Source organism: Miniopterus schreibersii, assembly GCF_964146895.1.
Source record: "Miniopterus schreibersii genome assembly, chromosome: 7".
NCBI lineage: Eukaryota > Metazoa > Chordata > Mammalia > Chiroptera > Miniopteridae > Miniopterus > Miniopterus schreibersii.
Window position 1 is genome coordinate 49,195,624 of NC_138108.1, and position 25,498 is coordinate 49,221,121.

The 25,498-nt window shown below is 41.1% G+C and overlaps 1 protein-coding gene across 1 annotated transcript in view; it reads left to right on the forward strand.

Annotated features, from left to right (window-relative positions):
- The window catches only part of DPP4 (dipeptidyl peptidase 4), a 77,151-nt gene that overhangs the window by 30,079 nt on the left and 21,574 nt on the right, over positions 1–25,498 (forward strand). Inside the window, exons 9-19 of the mRNA XM_081142148.1 lie at positions 1,821–1,981; positions 3,417–3,520; positions 13,137–13,272; positions 15,511–15,555; positions 17,682–17,789; positions 18,071–18,138; positions 19,072–19,125; positions 19,492–19,613; positions 21,445–21,492; positions 21,742–21,840; positions 24,124–24,193. Coding sequence (XP_080998274.1) covers positions 1,821–1,981; positions 3,417–3,520; positions 13,137–13,272; positions 15,511–15,555; positions 17,682–17,789; positions 18,071–18,138; positions 19,072–19,125; positions 19,492–19,613; positions 21,445–21,492; positions 21,742–21,840; positions 24,124–24,193 — 1,015 coding nt within the window. The remainder of the gene's footprint in view (positions 1–1,820; positions 1,982–3,416; positions 3,521–13,136; positions 13,273–15,510; positions 15,556–17,681; positions 17,790–18,070; positions 18,139–19,071; positions 19,126–19,491; positions 19,614–21,444; positions 21,493–21,741; positions 21,841–24,123; positions 24,194–25,498) is intronic.

Below are 25,498 nucleotides of genomic sequence, written 5' to 3' on the forward strand. Positions count from 1 at the left end.
TACCGCATTTACCTACACCACCATCTTGACCCAAAATTCTCAGCCAGGTGTAGTTTTATAATAATTTTAATAGATCATCGATATGGAAAAACACGTTCTGTATTCCAGATAACTACCAATTCAAAACATAGAGCACTACCTGCTACCTGGACTTATAAGAAATTTTCAAAACCATAACCTTGCTATAATTATATTAATTTTATGTAATTGCATCTTGATCTTAGACTAGAGCCAATGAGTAGAGCCACAAGTAGTGAGACATCAACAAAATATGTAAAGAAGTTCTTAGTGGGAAATCTTGCCTTGGAATCACAAGGCCTGCAATCTAATCCATTCAATCCCTCTCAGCTTTTGTTGCCTTCTCTGTAAAATGGGCTGTGAATAGACTCACCCAGGGATCTCTGTGAAGATTAAATTAGATAAGTGTTTTGTAAATTCTAGACTGCTACATACATGTACGTCAATGATACAGGTATAAACTAGTCAAAGAGGGAGCAGGCTTCCTTACCAAGAAGAAGGTTTTCTGCTCTAGATATGCTGAAATAGGCAGGAAGGGGTAGCAGAGCATGGAAATGAAAGGCATGGACTCAACACCGAACAAGCCTAGGTTCATTCTTGATTCTATCAATCATTGCCTGTATGGTCTTGGGAAAATTACTTACTCTCTTTAAGCCTAACTGCCTCCCTTTGCTCATCTGCACAGTGAGTTATCATGAGGATTAACTGAAATAATAGATGCCAGTTGCTTATCAATGCCTAGTGCATTCGTTACATGCTGCTGCTTATTATTGCATTTTTATTATTATTAATACTGTAGCTACTATTACTATTATTGTTATTATTTAAAATAAGCATTTGGAAGAAACTTGTAAAAACTTGTAAGGAAGCCCCAAGAATCAGAAAAGTGATTGGGATAAATTGTTTCTTAATTCTAAGGTTCAAGTTTCTACGCTTTTGTTTTTACCTTTACATTCACAGCAGAACATAAGATTTGTGGGTTAAATCTGCATAAAGGATAGGAGTCTCTATCCAGTCTACTTGAATCCTCCATTCCCAGTTGATAAAAGAGGTTCTGGCATTTTAAGAGCTAGCGGTTGGAAGTCCCATGAATAGACTTCATAATAAACATAGGAAGGAGCAACCTTTGCCAGAGCTTGAGAACAAATCCAACAGTGTTCTGGAAATCAAGACCTTTCATTTCCTTTGCATCCCTCTCTGACCCTCTTTTCTCACCCATCGGCTTATATATCAGAGGAGGGTGTTAATCCCAGGGAGTCTTCAGTTTCTAGGCTAGGCGAAGGAGATGTTTCTCAGCAGAGGTCTCATGGAGCTCCTCGCCATTCTAAATCCATTCTTCCCACACCTTGTTTGTGCCAAGAGTAGTAAACTCTGGGCACCATATTGGTTTAATAGCATGGAGCCACACACCACCCACCCGGCTGGGGAGAGTATGTTGGCATGTTGACTGTTTGAAAATTATAAAGGAGAATCAGCCCTTATGTGAAATTTAGTATGTTTTGCAGCATAAATTTAGAGGATTATAAGATAAAGAAAAACATGTAGAGCTTATATTAAATATTATGTGCTAAAATATTCTAAAACAATCCAACGGGTTACTTATTTTTGAAACCCAGATCTATCCTTGAAGATTTTATTTTGATTCATTTGTATTACTCCGATTTTGGAAGCCCAGCAAATGCAAAGCGATTCATTAGTTGAACTCTACTGTAATTACTAAAGCTAATGAGAACAATATTTTGAATGCCAAAGCCAATTTATCATCTACTTCTTGTAACAGAACAATTTATGTCTTTTTTCAGAGGAAATCTTCAATACTCACTCTGCTCTGTGGTGGTCTCCAAACGGCACTTTTTTAGCATATGCCCAGTTTAATGACACTGAAGTCCCTCGTATTGAATTCTCCATGTACTTTGATGAGTCACTGCAGTACCCAAAGACTGTGCACATTCCATATCCAAAGGTCTGTGCTCCTATTCATACAGCAGTTCTGTGATTTGATGGGAAGAGAATGGTTTCATTTAATCCTTTCCTGCTAATGAAAATATTGTCAGTCTCTCTTCAACAGCTTGCTGTGATTACTCTTGCTGAAGTCAACAGCATCTGGCAATTTTAAAGTATTTTTATTATCCCAGGAAAGAGTGTGATTTAAGGTTTTGTAATTTCTCCAAAAACTTTGAGGAATGACAAGCCGAAAAAGATGGGGGAAATGCTTTTGAAAGAGGTAGGGGGACTGAAAATGTTTGAATGGAGGAAAAGAGAGGCTATAATTGAATCACAAGCTCATCTCATTTGTGGAAGTTGGAATGTGCCCTAGATGAAGTTGAAAAGCTTGATTATATATCAGGTTGTATTACTAATTAACAGATACATGACTAGTTTTAGTGGTTCTATTATAGATTTGGCACTAGTGTTAATTTCACACATCCTACATTTGGAATAATAGTGTCATGTCTTGGTTTTCAAGGCTGTTCTCCCCCTCCGGATGCATGTTTATGAAAATTGAAAAGCTTTCTTAAGCAGTGTAAGCTGAGGAAGAGGGGGATTTAAAAGGGATCCGCGATTCTTCCTAGTAGCATAATAATAAAGGCCACTGTATTGTCCATAGGAAAATCTAACAGTAAAGAGTTGCTTTGCTATAAGCAATTTGGAAAAAGGATTTTTATTTTTACCAACTCTCTCAATTTGTTTTATGAAGAGCTGCCATTTTAGGAAGACAGAGGAAGTTAAACGAAAAAAAGATCAGAGACTAAATATGGAGATGTATTTTCAGTGAAATGTTATTTTTTGAAGAGTGAAACTGGCAAAAAACAAACAAACCACAAAATGTTCTTACTAAAAATACATTATTTCTAACTAATTTGTCAGTTGAAGATCTATGTGTGTATGTAAAAAGGTTTTATAGATTTCTGTCATGGTTTATTGTAAAGCTCCAACTTGGTGAACCTGAATTTGAAGTGAAAATGACGGCTTCCTAATTAGAATTATTGGCTCTTAGCTCAGGAAAACGAATTTTCCTGGTGGATTGTGTCTTTGGCTGAACCCAAGGAATTCTTCCTAATGGTCAGCCAGCTGACTTCTTGTCTTTTGGAGTCAGGATATATTTGCAAAATACCAGAAATTATTTTAAGAAATGTATCCTTGTTTGCATAAAGTATACATAAATTATGAATATTTATTATTTAAACAGGAATGTTTCGGGCCTATATATGTTTCTGCCTGAACATGAAAAGGTTGCATTTCATGACCCTCCCTTATGTTCATTTTACCTACATTAAATTGTTTGAATATGTCTGTTATAATTTTATGGCTGTATTGCAGACATTTTTGGAGTTTTAAACGTGTGCAATGATGTTATATTTTTTGTCAATACCAATTCCATGATTGTTTTTTCCTAGGCAGGAGCTGCGAATCCAACTGTAAAGCTCTTTGTTGTAAATACCAACAATCTCACCGCACCAGCTCCTGCACAAATCACTGCTCCTGCTTCTATGTTAATAGGGTAAGACGATTGACCTAAATTCATGGGTAGTTGCATAGCTTCCAGGGGGAACATTTTAAAAATGACGAGCAGAATCAGTGGCATCCTCCCTTGGTGTCACCCAGGCTGGCAGTCATACATTCCTTCACTTAACCACTCTTTGTTAAGCACACTTGCTGTCTCTGTGCTGGGCAGGTTCAGGGATCTTGCTGCACAATGAATAGAGCAGCCAGAGTCCCGAGCGGAACCTACGCCCAAGGTGAGGAAGGTGGACATGAACTAGGGAAACAAATAAAGATCTATATGAAATGTCAGGTGGTGACAAATGTTATGAAGACAACCAAAGCAGAGCAAAGGTAATGGGGATGGGGAACGGAAGGGGTGTCAGGAAGGCCTCTCTGATGAGATGACCTGTGAGCATTGATGTGAAGAGAGGGGGTGGAGGGTCTCTCGCAACATGGATAGCTGGGGGCACCGTATCCAAGCAGAGGAAGCGCAAGTGTAAGGACCCTGCGGAGAGAGCATGCCTGGTGCATTAAAGGAACTACAAGGACAGGGTGATCGGAGCCATCCGAGTGAAGAGGAGAGTGATGGGAGTAAGGTCAGGTCACACAGGCTTTCCAGGTCCTCTTTTTTTTTTTTTTTTTTAATATATCTTTATTGATTTCAGAGAGAGGAAAGGAGAGGGAGAGAGAGATAGAAACATCACTGATAAGAGAGTCATTGATCAGCTGCCTCCTGCACGTCCCCCAACTGGGGACCGACTGGGGATCGAGCCCGCAACCCAGGCATGTGCCCTGACAGGGAATCGAACCCCAATTGCCTGGATCCTAGGTCGACGCTCAACCGCTGAGCCACGCCCGGCCTGGCTCCAGGTCCTCTTAAGAACTAGAAAAACTCAGGGAAGCTGTGGGTGACGTTTAGGGAACCTCAAGATGCTGATGTGCCTCAGGATGTCAGTTGCTTAAATAATCCTTGGTGATTTGAATTCTGGTGTTGAACACCCGTAGCCTCTTGTTATTTTCCTGTAAAGATAGCCACCATATTGCATGCAATTCAGGGCTATCAAGTGGTTCCTTATTCATGTCTTCTGTTTCTATTGGTTCTGTTGTTGCTTTTCAATAATAACTAGCCTATACTGAGCATTCACTACGTGTCAGACACAGGGCACTGTCACGTGCTTTATTATATTAATCTTCAAAGTAACTCTCTCTTTCCAACAACTATTATCTTATGCCTGTTTTACAGATAATAAAGGAGTCCTAAGAGGTTGAGAAAATGGCTGAGTAGGATTCTGTATTCAAACCTATCTTTCTGACTTGGAGAAAAGAGCTTGTAAGCATTCTGCTCGGTGCCTCCCTCTGTGCAAATTCAGCTTGTGCCCTCAGGTTCCTGACGCTGTCAGTCGGGCCATATACATAGCACCCGCTTCCTCGGGGTTGCTTTTACTGCATCAGGCATGCTGTCAGCTTTGCCATGTAGTTCTTAATCCATTGACTTGTTTAGAAATATTTACATTAACTTTTTATTCTGGTGGGGGGAGACCAGTTATCAGTAAACTTAAAAATATATTTTTCCTGTGTTTGTCCAAGGGTATAAAAATTTACCTGGAGATTCTAAAATCTGCTGTTTGGTCCCATCCAGCCATCTCTTCAGTCAACATTGGTTGAGCACCCACTATTTACACAAAAACGTCCTCAGATTGAGCTTCTGCCCTTCTAAGATTTATGATCAGGTAGAAGATATAAAACATTCTGATAAATGACTCCAAGAGCAAATGTGATAGAAGTATAAACAAAAGGCTAGAGGCATTCTAGGGGGAGAGGTGGGTTTTTCATGACCCCAGGAACCAAAGAAAGCATCCTGGAGAGTGTGCAGATTGAACAGGTAGGATCTCAGCAGGGCACAGTGGGAAGAAAGAGCACTGAAGTGGGAGGAGCCCGCATGGGAAAGTGCAGGGCTGCCCAAGAAAAGAGCAGCAGGGCCTGGTGTGACCTCTTGGTCTACAACCAATATCTGTCTGAGGGGAGAATGAACCATGAGCACCTGCTCTGAAAAACTTTACATTTAGAAAGGGGCTTTCGACCTCACCAGTATTTGGCAAACTTTTTTTAAAGACCCTGAAAACTTTGTTCAAGTGAGATAACACACAGCAGTGCAGAGTCAGAAAAACACATGGAAGGCTGCAGATCCAGTCCTCACCCTCTCTCCTCCCCCGATGGAGTCTCAGGAGATAAGACAGAACCTGCAGGGGCTCCAGAACACTACTATGAGAGACAGGTGAGAGGACTGAGGTCCAGAGGGGTAAACTCATTGGCTCAAGGTCACACAGCAAGTTAGTGTGGGAGCTGGTAGTAAGAGAAGTCAGCACCTGCCAGGCCAGAATAATAGAATAATTGAGTTAAAATATATTGAGTGTTTCCTCTGGGCTGGGACTGTGCTTGGTGTCTGCCTCCTTCTCATTTAATCCCCACATACTCCCTGTGGTGTCATTTACACGGCCATTTCACAGATGAAGAGATGGAGTCCTCCCCACTTAGAAATCACTTTCCAAGGGGCAGGAGTAAATCTCTGAGCCCAAGAAACTTCAGTATTTCTAAGGGCTTATTTTTGCCTGTGTAGTTCTTTGTAGCTATTCTTTGTAGTTCTTTACACCACACTCATAATGAGGGCTGCCTCACTCAATGGGGATATTTGTGTGGAACATGTTTTACCAAAGAATTGTTTTTTGGAAATGCCACAGGATATGTTATATGGGAAACCGCAAATCTAGCTCTGGTCTGTTAATACCAGTAAGGACCCAGCTTTACAAAAATCCGCCTTGAGATTCCCTCTGTGGAAAACGGTCTAATACATGGTGATGCTCCGTTTTCTGGCCTCACGCAAAGATCCAGCAAAGCCAAGTTAATCTAGGCAAGCTATGCCTCCTAGTAACCTGCCCAGCACCCTATGCTGCGCTGCCTGGCAGTCACTAGTTCCTGGAGTGTGCCCCTGCCAGGATTCTTTCCTCCTCCGCCCAGGCGCCCAACACTAACTTTCCTGTTAGGCCACGACCTTGCACCACCAAGCTTCCAGCAGATGAAATCCTACAAGAGGATAAGGCTGGTTTGCAGTTTGTCAGGAATGTGCTTCCCTGATAACAAGTGAGAAGGGCATCCGGGTCACTCTGCCAGCACCCAAGCCTGAATCTGAATCAGGGTGAGCCTCCCTACTACCCTCACTGACTCAGAGCTCAAATTGACTGAATTTGTTAAGCTGGGCTTTTGTATTGACTACTTATGCTGGAAATTTGAGACCTCAAAATATTTGGGAGAAAACAACATATAATGTAAAATCATCAGTCTCCTAACTGCTTTATTTAGAGCAGTGCTTCACATTGCTGAATTGAAGTAATGAGTTCTATAGGTAAGGGCCAATCTTTAATATAACCAGTGCCTAGCAGGGTGCCTAAGACAGAGCAAATACCCAATTGATGTTTATAGAATAAATAGATAAAGTTCATGTATGGGTGGATGGATAGATGAGGTACATTACACATGTGACTTTGTGTGTGTGAAATAGTTTATATAGTTGGCACAAAAGATGGTCTTCAAAATGACCTTGCATAGCAATTCCTGTGTTCTGTCTCCTCCCAGTCATTTGCAAATTCTGTGTCCTGCAGCTGGAGGACTGGGGAGGGAGAGTTCTACTGAGGTTACCCAACCCAACATCTGCTTAATGGCTCCTGGGACCCATCACACCCAGCTCATGACCTGTTCTCTGCTCCTGAGGGACACAATAGATAAAGACTTGCTGTGTCTCCTCTAAACAGTTGGTGACCCTGGGTCTATAAAGTATGGACAACAGGGTATGGGACTATCACACAGGAGATGAATGAACTAGATAGAAGTACCCTGGAAGCTGGTGACACCTACCAGAAAGGAGGCAGATTAGGAGCTCGGATTTGCTCCATCTCACCCCACCCATTCCTCTCCTCAGCGATCTGTCAGCGGCCCTGGGAGGGTTGGCATCCCTGTCAGAGCAGAGGGTGGCATGGAGCCCAAGGCCAGCACTGGCAGGACGCCTGCTTCCTTGGGTGATTCGCTGAATTAATCACTGCACCGTCTGCACTTTCTCTTAGTAGCAGTTTTCTCTCCAATATTCTTTCCAGTTAGTTATGTATACCTTATTTTAAGCATCTTTAATATACCAAAAGAAACATTTATACAAATTAAGGGCATTAATGTCATTCAACAGACATTTACTAAATACCTACTGTTTGTAAGGCAACAGTCCCTTTACCAAGGGATTCCCTGTAGTGTGACTTTCAAAAGCAGGTCTCTCCCAGTGCATTCAAATATGACTTGCTTTGTCAAATTCAGTTATTCAGTTTACACACACTCTCTAGGAATAGATAGATTTCCTAGAGTGAGGAATTTTATCCTGAAAAGAAGCACAAGGGTGAAGCTAGCACTGTTTGCCAGAGGGATGGGTAGAGGTTCTACAGAGGGAGCGACTGGGAGTAGAAAATCTGAAGCCAGCTGCTCAGTTTGCATCCTGGCTCCAGCATTCTTCAGCACATGACCTTGGGCAAGTTACTTACCCTCTCTGCACTGCCATTTCCTCATCTGCGAAACAAGAATTCTAATGTTCCTTCCACATACAGTGGTCATCAGTTTTATATCGAGCACTCAGAACAGTTCTTGGCACCTAGTAAATTCCACATGGGTGTGACCCATTATTACGTCCAGAAATTACTCCATTGCTCCCTATTCCCCTTGTACTAACCCTGTTCCAGAAGTTAGAAGAGCTGGTTGAACTGCTACGTCAAACCTGGGGTAGGCAGACACTGTCTCAAGCAGAGGTCCAGTTGCTTGCCCAGCTCCTCTCCTACCCCTCCCCCAACATTACATAACCAAATTCTACTCAATAGTTGCCTCTCTGTTTTTGCAGAATGAAATCAACATGGAATGTAAAGTATAGTTGATAATCCTACTTGTTGGGGGTTTCTGGTTTTAAAAGGAGACTTCAACCTTTCGTGAAAAGTACCATTGAACCATTGGTTTCCTTATATCTCTTTCATGACTCACTGACATCTGGTCCTGTCATGATCTCAGCTCTGGGCTGGGATATGCACCCTTATTCTGTCTTCTCCTCATTCCAAATCCTGACGAGAAACCGTAATTGAAGAGAAGTGTGTATATGTTAGAATTAAAAAATTACTGTGCTTCCTGCTGGTGAACTGTCTAACTGGGCACTCATAGGGTGCAGAGTGCACCTTGGGCTATGGAGAGTGACAAAGGTAACGGAGGATACAGGTTCATGGACCTTTGATCTAGAAATGGGCAGGGAAGATGCCAGATGCGTGCGAGTTTCCTGGCAGATTTCCCAAATTCCATTGCTCAATGTTTTCAAATGGGGAGAAGTTACTTTTCTATGGCTGATTTCCGAACCCGATAGTATAATTTATGGGTTAGTAGGTAAAGCGTTCAGTATCAGGGGACCCACTAATCATGTGTAAGAGTTTTCTTCCCCCCTCCTCTGTCCATTCCCCCACCAGGACACTTTAGGAAAGGGAAAGGCTCTTTCTGGAGCCCAGGTCCCTAATGGATGTCCATGGAACCCTTGGAAATTGTATGCATGGGTGTGGAGATGCCCCCCCGCCCCAAGAGAGGTATATAATTTTAATCAGATGTACAAAGCATTTTTAATCTAAAACAGTGAGAACTGCTGGTATGGAGCATACCAGGGCCCACTGGGCAAATGCTGCCTCCCAGACCGTTTTTCTATGATCTGCAAGTTCGAATGATTTTTACATTTTTGAATGGTTGGAAAGAAAAATCAAAAGAAGAATTATACTTCATAACATGGAAAAATTACATGGACTTCAAATTTTGGTATTTCATTGGAACTTTGGGGGGTAGTGAAAATGGCACCAGGTGTTAGACTGGTGGGGTCTCACTGGACCTGGGTTCAGCAACCTCGGTACTTGAGTTCCAGCTAGGAAAGAACTCCGAGCCAGGACTCCAACTGTAAGAGAACATTTATTTAGAAAATCACAGAGGTAGAAGAAGTAATTCATGGAAAAAATGGACTGAGGAAGCAAGTTATAGAGGCAAAAGATGGGCCCTTGCAACTTAGAAGTGAGGAAGGTAAAGGTGACTGCCTGGGGGGGAAGGGGAAGGAGAGGGGGAGAAGAAGGCCCTGGCATGCTCCTGGGAGGGAAAGCGCACTGGGTCCTCTGTCCTAAGGGTTTTAAGGGTAGAGGTTTTAGGGGAGGTCCCAGGAGAAGATCTCAATAGAATATTCAGGAGCTTTCCAGGGTGTCCTTTCAGGGCCAGGGTTTCCACTAATTGATTGCTCAGCACCAGGGCAGGGGGTCATTATTAAATGCAGCTGGTCCTGAGGTCAGGCTTGGCATTGCTTGTCTGGTTTCGCTGCATTTCTGGGCTTGGAGCTGAAATACAACTGAGGCCTAGATGTTATCTCTAAGGAGCAAAGGTCAGGGGGTCCAAACTGAATGATCAGCACTATGCTAGGGGAGGAAAGGTCACCTTGGGGACGAGGTTCCACCCTACAATTGTCCTTTGCTAGGCACCCTGAGCTTTCCACCCTGATGACCTTCTGTACCTAGCCCATTGTCCTTGCTCTGCTCCTGTCTAACTGCCTATCACAGTTTGTTTACTTACTGTGTCTGGAAGGCGGAGTAGAGTAGTTGCAACAGAGACAATGTGGCCCATGAAGCTTAAAATATTTACTATCTGGCCCTTTACTAAAACTTTTCTGACCCCTGGTCTAAAAAGTTAATTTCAAAAAGTTTCATTTTCTATCTTATGTTTCATTCTTCCATTCCCTTTGCAAGTATTATTTATTCCCTGTCAGATTTATTTGCCTTTCCATTTCCTCATTTAACACCTCTGCATTGGGCACAATGTGGAATTAGACTAAATGGGGAGCCCTTGCTCCTGGGCATGTGAAGAGTTTGCACTCTCAGACCCTGCAGCCTGTCACCTCAGGATAAGCACCATGAGACGGGTGAGAGTGGCATAGAAGGCGGAGTTTCCTAGAAACCATCCTGGACAGGTGATGTTTGAGTAAGCCCTAAAGGAGTTAGAGCATGGCAGTCATTTTAGACTGAAGGACAGGTGACCAAAGGGGGCACCTGGGAATATGGGCAATGCAGACGAAATAGTGACCATCTGTTCTTAATAAGCAAGAGAAAGGACTGAAGTGGAGGGGAGTCCCTGCTTGTGGAAATGAGGTGCTTCGCTGCCGGGTGAAAGGGGTTGGTCTTCTCTCAGTGAGTGCCACCTGTGTGGGGATAGCCTAGAGGCCCTCCTACCCTGGTGCACGAGCACACCCTGTCCCCAGCTGTAAAAGGGGGTCAGTGAAGTGGTAAGTGCTCAATAAATGTCTGTTGTTTGATTTAGTGTCTGTGAAGGGACTGGAAACAGGAAGTGATACGTGAATTCTGAGGCAGGAGAGACCTAGTGAGGCCACAAAGGACAGCTAGGATGTTTTTCCTTTCTTCAGTGCTGTATCCCTCAGAATTTTAGTGAGTGCTTGCTTCGTGCAGGTATTCTACGAGGTCCTGGGATGCCCTGCGAGCGAGGCCGCTGTGACCCTGCCTCAGGGAGCTTGCAGCCCACTAAGGGACCAGGGGAGGGTGGGTGGAGCATGTGAAGGAAAGAGCAAGGGAGGGTTTCAGGGCATTTATGGGGAAGAGAATAGGGCCACAGGGCCGGACTGAAAGCAGGCTTTAATCAGACAATGGAAAGGAGTGATTTAAGAATAGTTATATGAAAGCACTGTGGGAGAGCAAATAAAATATCCAGAGCAAATAGTGTTAGGGAGGCTAGCAGAAAAGTAAATTCTTTTTTTTTTTTTTAATTTTTAAATTTTATTTTTGTTTAAAATATTACAGATGTCCCTTTTTCTCCCCAATGACCCGTTCCACCCCATCCCATCACCCTCCCCAGTCCCTCTCCCCACCATTGTCCGTGTCCTTGGAAAAAAGTAAATTCTGAATTCTGTGTACATGTCACTACACATCAAAAGGTAGCTCCAAAAACTTTTTTTTTTTAAATATATCTTTATTGATTTCAGAGAGAGGAAGGGAGAGGAAGAGAGAGAGAGATAGAAACATCAATGATGAGAGAGTAACTGATCGGCTGCCTCCTGCACGCCCCCAACTGGGAATCGACCCAGGCATGTGCCCTGACCGGGAATCGAACCCCAGTTGCCTGGATCCTAGGTCTATGCTCAACCCCTGAGCCACACCCGGCTGGGCTTCCAAAAACTTTTAAAGGTATATGTGGGGGGAGGATGCACTGCTAGAGATATCTCTATTTGTATAAATTTATTTTAAAATACCAAAGGGTTTCTTAATTTCTTCACATTGTTCACGTTTTGACTCTTGGGAGGTTTTTTTAGAATATAATTATTTTATTTTCAAAGTTTGTAGAGATATGAGTTAATCTTATTCCCCTTTGTAAATGAAAATGAGAAAAAGATCAGCTGTGGTTTCACCCAAATAAGAATAATTTTCTGGAGAAGCATGTCAAATTACCAGAAGACACTCAAAACTCTGTCAGTGTCACTGGCCTCCTGGTAATGTTCCCACAAGAGAGAAAGGCGAGGAGAAATGTTGCCCCTGACTCCTAGGCACCACCAAAGGCCAAGGTGAGGACTGGAAACATCTGAGCCACGATGTGAGTCACCTGTGCCGACCGCCATGTGATTTAGCTGCTCTTTTTCTGTCAGATTTTTTCATTTCCATTTAAAATTCAATTACACTTTGCCCTGACTGGTGTGGCTCAGTTAGTTGAGAGTCGTCCCTTGAACAGAAATGTTACTTGCACAAGTTTCAGTTTTGATCCCTAGTCACGGTACATGTGGGGGGCAACCAATTGATATTCTCTCACATTGATGTTTCTCTCTCTCTCTCCCCCTCTCCCTCCTCTGTCTCTAAAAATATATATATATATATATATGTATATATATATATATATATATATATTATTATTATTTTTTTAATAATTAAATTACCCTTTGAGCTTTAAGAAAAGGTATAATATTATGGTGTTGACACAGCCTGTAGAAAATTTTTATAAAAATTATTTTGAGTCAAACATAAAATACAGCTGGAAGCAAGATCTCACCCGACTGAGGGAAAAAATGCTTTGGAGATTAGCAGTTTGTAGCTTCTGTTATGAATTTGGAATTAAGGAGGGCACATAGGGAAAGCTACTCAAAGTGGGGGAGGCAGCAAGGCAAGGTTGTGGTTGGATTACAGGATAGTTAACAAGATTATGTGGTGGTTTTGCTTCTGAGAGGTCTAAAAAGAGACATTTCAAACATGTTAATTTAGATGCACTAAAACAATGAACAAGGCTTGCTTAAGGCAAAGCTAAACCTTTTACCAAGAAGTTATATGCCTGGGGCATGACTACTCACCACCACCTGACCAGTTAGGAATTTAAGATCAGATCACCCTGTGAGGTTACTTTCCATAGAACCCTTTTCATTCACAATGGTATTAAATGCTTTCAACAACCATTTAAAATTGTATTGCCATTAATATTCATTTCATTGAGTAGAATATCTATTTGTACCAAGATCTGGAAATAATTATTTTCCCCTTCCTCTTTCCTTCCAGGGATCACTACTTGTGTGACGTGACATGGGTAACCCAAGAAAGGATTTCTTTGCAGTGGCTCCGGAGGATTCAGAACTATTCAATAATAGATATTTGTGACTATGATGCGTCCAGTGGACTGTGGCCTTGCTTAGTGGTAAGGTTGAATGGGATATTCTGCTCCTAAAGCCATGAGTCATCAGCAAAGGGCTGTGCGAAAACCGGGAGAGAGCGAATGTTTGGGAACCAGGAAATGAAGTTTGAGTTTCTGTGCTTTCCAACTCTTTGTCTGACCCTGAGGCAGTAGTCCTGACTAACTTTTAGATACTATAATCTCATATCTGGTGGTGCTTCTACTTCACTTCACTCCACTCACTAGTCATACTGTTTTGGAGACTGTCACTTGGGAAGGGTGGTGATTTGAAACCCAGAAGATAGAATTTGATGTCAAAATTCAAAAGTCTGGGAAAGTCGGGCTCTGAGAGGTCAATGAAATGTATTTCAATAGAGAAAATACAGGGAATGGGGAATGACGAGCTGAGTATATATGAAACAAAACATCAAGAGGCTACAGATTTACACTACACTATGACTGTCTTTAAGCAATAAACAGCTTTAGAGTTTAAATAGATAACTACCAGTCTGAGAGGGTGGCAACATTGAAGCAAATACAAATGTTGATCCAACCTTGAGGGGCAGGGTTGGGGGAGCAGGGTGTCCAGCCAGGAGACCACAAGGACCAGCCAGGTTGGTGGATCATGGTTAAAACCCCTTGCGAGCCATCCCTCTCAGGAGGAGTAAAGCCTAGTATAGGTTTCCTGGCATAAGTCAGGGACACTTCTACAAACTGCTTTTCTGGTAATGGGCCCTACACCCCATCCCACCCTTGCTGTTCCCATCCTGGTTGGGTGCAGGACAGACTCTTCCCTCAGAAAGTTTGGGCACCCTATATTGTGATTCATTCATTCACTTCTTTATGCAACGAACATTCAGTATCTATTACATTCCAAGCTCTGTGCTAAGCACTGGATATTAAAAAATAAAAGAGAAAAAGAGACAAAGAAAAAAGAAAAGAGGGAAGGGAAAGGAAGGGAAGGGAAGGGAAGGGAAGGGAAGGGAAGGGAAGGGAAGGGAAGGGAAGGGAAGGGAAGGGAAGGGAAGGGAAGGGAAGGGAAGGGAAGGGAAGGGAAGGGAATAAATCATTAGTCAGTATGCCTTTCCCCAAAATGTTTATGTTCTAGTAAGGAATATCATTATAAAAAATCAATAATAATAGTTACCATTTCTTGAAAACTCACAGTAGCCGCACGCTGTGGAGACTGAGGCTCAGTAAGGTTAGGGAGCTTGTTAAAGGCACACAACAACCAGAATGCAAACTGTAAAACCCAAGTTCTTTGCTTCCTGCCAATTAAATCATCCTAATATCAAAGTATTATGCCTAGCAGGGTATAAGGAAGGTACAAGGAATGTAGAGCAAAGAAATATGATCAACTTGACTGAGAGCAGACCCAGTGGGATGGGAATGATGTGGAGGAGACCTGGAGCCTTCTGGAATAAGTGCCATATGCTGGGCAGATAAAGGCACAAAAGGCCCTATGAGTAGAGGTTGTGCAGTGTGAATAGCTTGGAGCATGCAGGGTCTGGGGGTACATAGGACTAAGGGTTGAGAGAGAAGGACAATGGGGAGAACTGAAGTTAGAGGTCCAGAAAAAGGCTCAGGTGCCATTCTGAGTTTGGACATGTCTTGTAAGACATGAGAGCCATTCCATGGTTTTAAATAGGAGAGAATCATAATGGCATAGAGCTATCTGTTGCCAAATGAGATAGGCTCGGGGTTAAAGAGGGTGGAGAGCTAACTGGAAGGAGAGAAGAGCAGCAGGGTCTCCAACCAGGAGATCAGGGCAGTGTACCAAGGAAGGCCTGAGGCCAAGACCTAGGGCAGTAGTGGTGGGCAAAGACAAGAGAAGTCAAAGAGCTAGATGACAGGGGTTGAGGGAGTGACTGTCCCCTCAGAAGAGTAGGAATCTAGAATGATTCCCACGTCTGTGGCTTGGGTGAATCGGTCACTAACCAGGAGAAAAATGATAAGGAAAGCTGGTTGGGATGGAAGAAAGATAATAAAATTATCCCCGTTCTGTACCTGTTGAATTGAAATGCCAGTCAGTAGGGCTTCCAGGGCAGCAGGTGGGTATGGACCCAGGGCAGAGCTCTAGGTAAGAGAGGTAAATTATATAATTATATAAAAAATACTAACACAGATACAAATATATGAATGGAGAACGTTTTTAATTATTTTAAGTGCAATTTTACTTATTACTCCAAATTATGTCTAAAGAATTGAATTCGTATCTCACTTCTTCTTAAACCACTGTCTTTGTCTCTTTTCCCTCCCTAGAAACAGCAACATATTGAAACGAGTACTACTGGCTGGGTTGGAAGAGTAAGTGCTTGTTACAGGTTTTTCTGTAATATGACTCAGATACTCAGAGCTATTTGATATGTAGATATACCCAACAAGGGCCCTATGTTTTTTGCTAATAACAGAGATACATGTTTACCTGTTTCTCAAAATATTTAAACGCTCCCTGCAGAGATATCTTTTTATAAAGAATATATAACATGCTCAGCTGGAAAAAGTAAGGGGACAAGTGGAAAGCCAATGACAAGCACATGCTTGATCTTAGCCCAAAGGCCAAGAAGCAATAGTGATGAGCGGACAAAACAAAAACCATCCTCTAGGCAAACTGGAGCTCTGGGCAGGTTAAAAGCACCCGTCTGAAAGGCGGCCAGAAGGCCGAATGTGCTCATTGGCCTCATACTTGAAGCCAGGTGCTTCAGAAACAGAAAACATGGTTTGCGTCCATAGCCTGCACGAATGCAGACGGAGATGTAACTACGTGCATCCAGCCGAAATTCAGTGGCATACACATCAATCCCCCCGAAGCCCTCTTCGGATGCGATCACACTCATGTGGACTCCCACTTGGGTGGGTCCCAGAGGCAGCGCTTTATCCAAGAAAGCGCGGTGACCCTCAGCGACTTCCCAGGCCTCCAGCTCCTGCGCCGCGGGACCGCCCGCCGAGTGGCTGCGGCCGGGAAGGAAGCTCACGGCTGCTCGGCCGGGGAGCTCCAGCCGTCGTGGCCCCTCATGTGAAACGTGAAGACGAATCTCACCTAATTTTTGTGATCGCTTCTGTTAAGCCCTCTTTAAGAGAGAACCAAAGTGACACAGAGCATGTCAAGATTTCACATCCCGTTGGGTACTGATGTGAGCCCCCAGGTTCGGGAACACGGCCCCTTCCAGCTGGCCTGGGAGCTCGGAGAGCATTCACACGTCCTTCCTCAGGCATCGGTTGGGCAGAGGAGAGAGGTTTGCCAACACGAAAAGTGGTTTCCTCCGTGGCAAGAGACATGCTACACTTCCTCACGACTCTCTGAAAAAAATATGTTTTTTCCTCTCTGTATTTAACCAGACAGATGCCACTTTTCACACATTTCTACTAGGCACAACTCCATCCAGGGGAAACAGGGAAATGTATTAAAAAGATAAGGCTGTGAACACAGGTCTAGAGAGGGGAATGTGTTTCAGAGCTCTGTAATGAGAACACCAAGTGTACTGCACGCCTCGGCTTGCTCCCTAAATGAATTCGCTTTGAATCACTAAAGAGAACAGGGAAGCATTTTCCTTCATTCCCAAAATGGGAGCTGATGAGAGAGGAAACATCAAGGGGGAAGCGAACCAACGATTTTAAAAGATCATCTCCTACCTGCTCTCAAATGTAGTAAGGAAATCGAAGTTGTAAAGCGACATATTCCTTTCGGGCTGGGGTAGATACTCTTCTGCTTAAACTACATTCTGTTCTGAGAACTATCTTTATTGAACTGTAAAAAATGGAAATTTTGTTCTATATTTCCATACAACTATTTTTTGGTAAACTGTTGATCTTATTCAGCAAAGTAAAAAGGCTTATAATAAAATGATAACTATATGAATGCTTGTGTATTGAAATATAGGGCACGTTTCTTATGGTATGTAGTCCAGAAATGGTTGAAGACTTTCTAAGTCTGACTTTCAAAAAGAAATCCATGCAAAAGACAGGCCAAAAAAAAAAAAAAATTCTTCAAATTACAAACCCCTTCCAACCTGAAATAGTCAAAAATAATATTAGTCTGTTTCAAGAAAGCACATTTGTGACATTGAGGAAATTTACTTCTTGACACTGAAACACTAATGCTAATTTTTACACCTTTATGACCAGAAATCAGTTATCCTGCAAAGAGAGATGTCCAAGAATAACAGTGACCACTTCTATGTATTGAGTATCCTATATAAACCTTTTTATGTGCATTCTGTCATTTACTCCGCATAAAAGAATTCTCTAGGAATTAGATCTTTTTGTCTGCATTTTCTAGAAGGAGAATTTTCTTTCGAAACACTCTGGTTTCATTTGGCAAGCAAATGAAGCCTGGGTTTTAAGCATAGGTGTTGTAATTTCTAAAACTAAAGTTGGGACTGAGATGAGACTAATGTGCTTTAATGTGTTTTTTGTTTTCTATTATTTTCTAGTTTAAGCCTGCAGAACCTCATTTTACCTCTGATGGGAATAGCTTCTACAAGATCATGAGCAATGATGAGGGCTACAAACACATTTGTTTTTTCCAAATACATTCGGATGTAAGTATTCTTACACAATTCATTTCAGGTTGAGCTTCTTTTTTTTTTTTAAACTGACTTGAAGTGGAAGTCATTTGGTAAAAAATCAATGAATATGTACAAATCATCAGACTAATTCAAATTCCTCTCGGTGGTGTCTGGAGTAAGGTGAATGGGGTGGGGAGACCCAAGAAAAATACCTGAGATTATCTGAATTCCTGATAGAAATGATTTAATTCTCCCCTGAACCTCGATTAGAGAGAGACTCTAATCAACCCCTTTTTTTGAAAAAATCCCATCAGAATTGCAGATTTATTACAAAAGGAGCCTGGGAAGTCATCAGGATAGAAGCCCTTACCAACGATTACCTGTGAGTATTCTAGGAGTAAACGCACTCATCGTAATCACGCCCTCTTTGCCCAGAAATAGGGGAAAAATCTCATACAAAGAAAGAGTAGTCAGTTTGGAATGTGTTCAGTATTTTTTTTCTTCTTAACATGCTGAAGCCTTAATGATTTTCACATATGCTTAGCAGATTTGATACCCTGCCACCAAGCATCTCTACCTCTTGCTCTTACCTGCTTTACATTAGAAGAGCTGTAGCCTCTTTTTCTTAACCATCCTGGAATACTGAACTAGCAAACTCAGGCGTTTTGTTGAATTTCAGCTGGCATTGAATTTTTGGTAGGCTTGGAGCCGCTATTTTATCTGTCCGTGTCTCGGCCTTACTCTGGAAAACAGAAAGCTTTGCAGAGGTTGTCAACTACCACGAGTTGGTGGGCAAGGGAGTGTTAATTTTCATTAGAATTTCAGGCGCATTTGTAATTCTTGATTGGTCTCACCACAGAAGAATGTGGCCACTGCCCAAAGCAGTTTTTGAAGGTTCTCTTTAGAAGTGGCTTTGCCGCTCTCAAGAAGATGGGGCTGCTGCCCTATAGTAGTTTGTGTTTTAAAACTGAAAATATGGAAAACAGTACAGATAAATGGGATCTCAACTTCAGGTTCGTTGTCCAGTTAAATTTTTCTTACAGAAGACTTCTTTTGAGATTTTACTTGCCGCTTTAGTTAATGGAGCAAGCCCTGCATTCAGATATTTTAGTCTGTTAAATGAAAAGAATCTCCTATTTAGAGATGATTCGAGAAAGTGGCTTCTGGGGCGAGGGGGCGGGAAAGAATGACCAAAGGGCAAACATTAATGCACGTGCACTCATATGAGCACTAATGCTGGTGTTGAGTTAAATGGAGTGTGCTTGACTTTCCTTAAAAACATAATTAATATACACTTCATTTATTTTCTTCCCAGATATTACATCAGTAATGAATATAAAGAAATGCCAGGAGGAAGAAATCTTTATAAGTAAGATCTCTATCAAGTTGACTTGAGTCTTTTAAGCTGGTGAACAATTTCTTGACTCTTTTTTGGGGAGCAGGAGGGGGCTTATCTTAACTAATATATTAAACTGAAGCTGTTCTCAAATGCTTTTATTTCCTTATAAATCAATCTGCAGGTCAACAAAAGAGAATGACTTTATTAGATGTTTTGTAATATTTCCAAACACTGGGAAGTTTGAGGCTATTATGAACCAATTAATGTATATTTTTTACTTTTAAAAGTTTTCGAGGATTGCTTTGGCATTCCGATGATATCTTGGAATGTGGGATTACTCAATTCCTTTCTTTCATTTATCCTTTAATCAAACAATTTCCAACATTGGTTTTACAGAATCCAGCTTAGTAACTATACAAACGTGAAGTGTCTTAGTTGTGAGCTGGATCCAGGAAGATGTCAGTACTATTCTGTATCATTTAGTAAAGAGGCAAAGTACTATCAACTGAGATGTTCAGGTAAGTTTGAACTGACTACTGGGAGGCAGATTAGCAGCAGCGGGTACCTGCAATGTCTCTCTGAAGTAGCTCCCTCCATCGCCCAGCTTGTGAGCTTTCCCTCCCCTTCCACTCCCCAGCTGATGGTCCCTCCTCTCTCTGGACAACCTTCTTACCACCGTCCTGGCTCAGCATCTCCATCCCTGAAGTCTTTCTGTGTCCACTTTAGGAAACATTCTTTCTGCCCTGCTCAATTCTCCCCTTTTGAATCTGAGTTGTTCTTGAAATCATAAAAGTCCTTTTCACTCACGTATAATTGGTGAGTTAATCATCTTCCCTTCCCCCTCTAACCAAGAGGCTTGCTTTAGGTTGAAAACAGTCACATCCCAGAGCTCATGTATAGCAGAGGCACTTCATCCTTATATATGCACATCCTGTGGATTTTTAATTGTTATTTTATGCACTTGCCCTTTTAAATGTGAAAATGTATGTGGATGGTGCCTGTTACCGCACCTGCTCACTGTTCGATCTTCTGTCGCTATTGTTATTATTGTTTTCTTTATTATAAACGAAGAAACCTGGACAAGGAGAGACAATGGGACTGTCACAGGTCACACAGCTAATAAAGGCACAACAGAATTCAAACAGGGGCTTCCGTCTCCCCAGCCCTCCCTTAAGCACTGTGCTAAAATAATTCTCAAGAAGACAAGAATCTGGATATTCTGCAAAGAACTGTTCCTCACCAAAAAGGGCTCTTCAAACCAGTTATCTGAATCTTTCTTTACTAGTGTATTTTCTTTACTACCATAGGTTTCTTTATGGCTCTTTACTATGACTGTTTTCAGTCACCATTTCTTGGCCATGTGTTTTATTTTTTTTTTAATCTTTACTTTTGAAAGTATTACAGATTTCCCCCCTTTTCCCCTGTTGACCCTCTCCCCCCGTACACTCCTTCCCCCAAGCCATGTGTTTTATACTAAGCACCGTGCTACAAGTTTTACATTCATGATCTTGTTTGATCCTTAAGAAAACTCTATAATGTAGATAATATTATCCTCATTTTATATGAGGAGAGTGAAGTATAGATACGTTGTCCTAAGTCACAGAGCAGGTCAGCCAGGATTCAGACCCCAAGTCTGTATAATGCTTTCACTGTGGTTCTGACCAAGGTAAAAATTAATATTATCCAAATGCAGAAAATTAAATCGCTCACAACATAGCTTTGCTATGCATTACCTTCCACTCTGCAACTCCCACAGTTGGGATAAATAGTGAAGATATGGGAGGGTGAGAAAAACACTTTTGCGTGCCAGGAAGGAATTGCTCTTCCAAGTCAGGCGCGGTGCAGATGTGCCCTGAGGCTCTAGGGCTCCTGCGGGGCAGCAGCCCTCCCCTTGGTGAGGTCGCTCCGAGCTCCGCCCTCAGGGGTGCGGGGCCTGAGGGCTTGTGCGGTCCTCCAGGACCGTGGATGTGGAGCAGGGAATCACAGCAGCTCTCCTGCGGCCGATGGCTTGGTGCACACGTGAGGAAGTTGGGCACAGGCATGGTAACGTGCCCAGGGCACCAGCAGGGCCAGAAGTTCATTCCTGATTCATTCTCCCGAGCCCTGTGCCTTTCTGGTAATATTTCTCAGGTTCACACTCAAATTGCACTTATTTTAAGGAAGGAGAAACAGCTAACACTTATTAAGCCCCTTATCCACTATGATATTTATTCTGTCAAAGTTAAATGATATCAAAATTCTATCAAAGTTAAATAGTAATAAATGCTATATGTGAAGAATATGGTATCTCCTTTAAAAAAAAAAAAAAAGACTACACTAAATTGTATTTTTCCCTGATTATGTTAACAGGCCCTAAACTCCCCCTCTATACTCTGCATAGCAGCAGCAATGATAAAGGTAAGCTCTCTTATTTCACCATTCGTTTTTTTAGGAAAGTGTGTATAAATAGGACCAATGTGTACTTAGGGTGGTGGGATTTTCTTTGGCTTTAGAGTGTCTTAACAGTGACATTGAGCACAAGGTTTATAATCTGACGCATGTATAGTGCCATCAGTGAATTGAGTTGTCCGCTTGTGCTTTATTGCTTTGCACAATCCAAATTCTTCACATTGTGATGAATTACCACTATCTCGACTATTTGTTTAGAACTGAGAGTCCTGGAAAACAATACAGCTTTGTATAAAATGCTGCAGGACATCCAGATGCCAACAAAAGAACTGAAGACCATTAGTTTGCATGGAACAAGTAAGTTAAATTTCTCTTGGAACAGAACTTTTCATGAAAACACCAATAAAAATAAAAATAAATACAATAACTTGATCTGAAAATATGCATTTCAGAGGGTATATAAATCTAATTGAAGATTATTTTCCCATGAAATGTTCTGTCACAAGAACTACTAGTTTTACATTCTTTTGTCTTAAAATAGAGCATCATTCATCTCAATAGTAAATCTGTTCTCCTAATATGTCTTAATCATGTGTTTAACTTAATGATATCCTAATGTACTTTACCTTAACCCAAAGAGATAAAAAGTATATAAGATGATTGTATAAAAAAATTAGGGTTGTCTATAAAATGTTGAACCTTCAATGTCAGTAGAGAAATTTGGAATTTTTCCTAACCCTCTAGCCTCAAGAGTTAGCCTAGTCCTTACTTAGCCTGTTTGCTTGATCATGGCTTATATTCAGGGACCACTAACAATGAGGAGGAAATCTTATAATTTGTTCACTTTTGTTGCTTGCTTGTTTTTTCTAAGGGCTGACAACTCATAAAGGAGGCGGAAATCCATCAGGATTTATTTTTATTTTATTTTATTTTACTGTTGACAGTATTAGATTTTTTTTCAAAATATAGGACAGTAATAGAAAAGACTCAACTCATCTAATTTTAAATGGTAGGAAAAGCACTGGAAAGTGTAGGGTAATTCTAAAGAACTGCCTAGAGCAGTGCTAGTCACACTGCATGTGCATGTGAGTCACCTTGGACCTTGTAACATGCACGTTCCGGTCAGGGTGGGCCCAGGATTCTGAGTTTGTAATCAGTTCCCAAGGGCTGCCAGAGCTGCCCCCCCCCTTGTACCAGGCTTAACTGGCAAGGGTTTAGAGTTTGGGGGAGCTAACTGGACTTCCAGGTGCAGAAGGCACTGACTACTGAAATGTGATGTTCTATTTCAGTTGGTAAGCAGTGGGGAGCTCCAGAAGGTTTTAGGGTCAGGGAGACCACAGGATTGGATAGATAACCTGAGAGAGTGAAGGAGGGAGCTGCCAGAGAGGGAGGCTCCAGTTGGGAGGTGATTATACCATTCAAACTCCAGGAAAGGAAGCCTAGGGAGAGCCTGGGAGGAGGGAGCAAAGGGGCATGGGCTTAGGGATTAGAAAGACTCAATCCCCCAAACAACAGACTGTGCATCTTCAAAAAGGTGGAACTAAGACACTTCCAATCAATTAGTGCTAATTCAAACAGAAGCGAGATCAAATGGTGGGTTTGGCACATTCATTAAAAACATGATCAACTCATAGTTCGAAACCTAATAGATGCTAGAATTTTTGTTCTTATAAGCATTTAATTAAAAGGCATACAATAATCAGGAAAATACAAATTGAAGAGAAATCTATATAAAGATTTAACTCCTAAATCTTTTTTTCATCAATTAAAATGATTGTAACAAAACACAAAAACAAAGATAAAAAAGTAAGGAAGGAAAGATAAAAGTAAGGGAGAAGCAGCTCTAGAGATAGGGAAATTTTTCAGGAGATTTAATAGTTAAATCTACTGAAGCTGGAGGTAATCTTATTAAAATATGGAACAACTCTCATTTTTTTCTGTTTTTGATTTATTAGTCTAGCTCATCATTCTGAATTTGGGAGCAAAGGAAACCAGTTCATTATTTATGGACACATTTTATTGAACTGATGTTAAATCAAGCAGGGAGAATTAAACAGGTCTGCGAAAGATCATATAGAACATACACAACAGTCTGCTCCACGTAAACCTGATTTCATGCCATGAAGCACACAGCTGAGAATGGGAGCTCGGCTTTGGGGTCTGGGATGGAAATAAGAATTAGAAAAATGTTATTAAATCAGAATTTTAAAATAGAGTTGGGGCCAACTAAAAATCCTAAACATCTTCAAGGAAATTCAAGAAGAGGAAAACATTTTGGAGGCAAATTTAGAACATAAGCCATAAACAAACCAGATAAGTAGATCAGATGCCATAGAACAGAATCATAAAAACAAAACATTAGCAATTCTAAAAGGCACTTTTTTCTTACAAGGCACGGATGTATTTAATAGATACGTTAGAAACAACTTTATTGTTTTCATCTGACCTAGTATTTTAACCTGAAAGAGAATGGTTTTATTTCTTAAAAACATGCTGAATAGAAGCAGTTCACTTTCTTTTTCTATTCTAATTTAACACATTGTTAAACTCTAGATATGACTTAACACTAACAGATAAGAATCCAAAATCTCGTGCTAATCATTGTTCTTAATTCACTAATTAATCTTTCTGTTTGTTTAGAATTTTGGTATCAGATGATCTTGCCTCCTCATTTTGATAAATCCAAGAAATATCCTCTACTAATAGATGTGTAAGTATTCAAGAGGAGGGAGCTAAAAATTCAGAAGTTAACTATTGTACTTTTCTTTCCTCCCTAGTGTAGCTTACTGAAAAATAAAGCAAAACACATCCTTTCTCTCTTCCTGGATCATTGTGCAGCAATTTTACCATTTCCTTCTTCTATTTTGCAGTCACGAACCCAAACATGTATTTTCCACCTTCTTTCTAATGGAGAAAGGAGACGCGCTTCTTTCATCATAATAGCATATGGATTTTGTTTTGATTTGCTTCCCTGAACTTTTAAGGGAATTCCAAAGGAATTCTCAAGTCCCCATGTTCATCCTTTCATTGTGGACATCTTAATGAGCAAGATGGGTATTAACAGCTTTTACAGTTTCCTTACCCCAAACTTGGCCACAACATTTCCCATGATTGTCTTTGTTTTTAATAGGACATCAGGTTTTTCTTTAGTTCCTGAAATATCACTGCCTGGTATTTTCCATTCCTCTTTTTGGTGAAGAGAACATATGTGATATAAGAAAGTATTCATTATAATCCAAATTTCTTCAAATCTTAAAGAAAGTTCTGAAATCACAAGTCTTTGAGCAGTAACTGTGAACTCATGTGAATTCTAAATACGGCAGCTTTATAAAATATCTTTGATAATTATTAGGAATACATTTAACTTTAATCCTTCTAAAATTGCGCTAACTTCACCCACAATGCTACAATGCCAGTCTTCCTGTCCTACCTTGACTCATATCCTTTATTCAAAACAAAACAAATGGGTTGGGTGCCTGCTGCGTGCCAGGTAATTTGCATTATTTTGTTCACACAGCAAACCCATGTGGTGGGTCCTGTTTGGCCCATTATCTAGAAGAGAAAACTGAAGCTCAAGCTCAGCAACATCACTTTTCTGTTGTTACTAGCCAAAAAAAGATGAAGGAAGGGTACACATATTAGATCAGATACAGCCTTGTTCCATTGTATTTACAGTTCCATGTAAACAAAACAAAAAAGCTCCAAGAAAAAGAAAGAGGTATTTTAAAATTCCAGATGTGCTATTTGATTTTCATTAAGCCTAGTTTTGACTACAGTGACATTAATTTGCTTTAGGCTTTAGTCACAATCCTAAAAAAGGATCCTTTGGAAAAGAGTGATATTTTATCTTCTTTGACTCCTCAATAAGTAAAGATTAGGCCTCCCTATTTAAAAAGTTCTTTAAAATGGTAAATTCGGTGCTCATTTCTTTTCAATGATTTCCCTCTTCACATCCTTAGTTGTCTAAATCTGTGTTTTCTATTTTTAAAAACATTGCTGTTTAATGTTAGGGTCT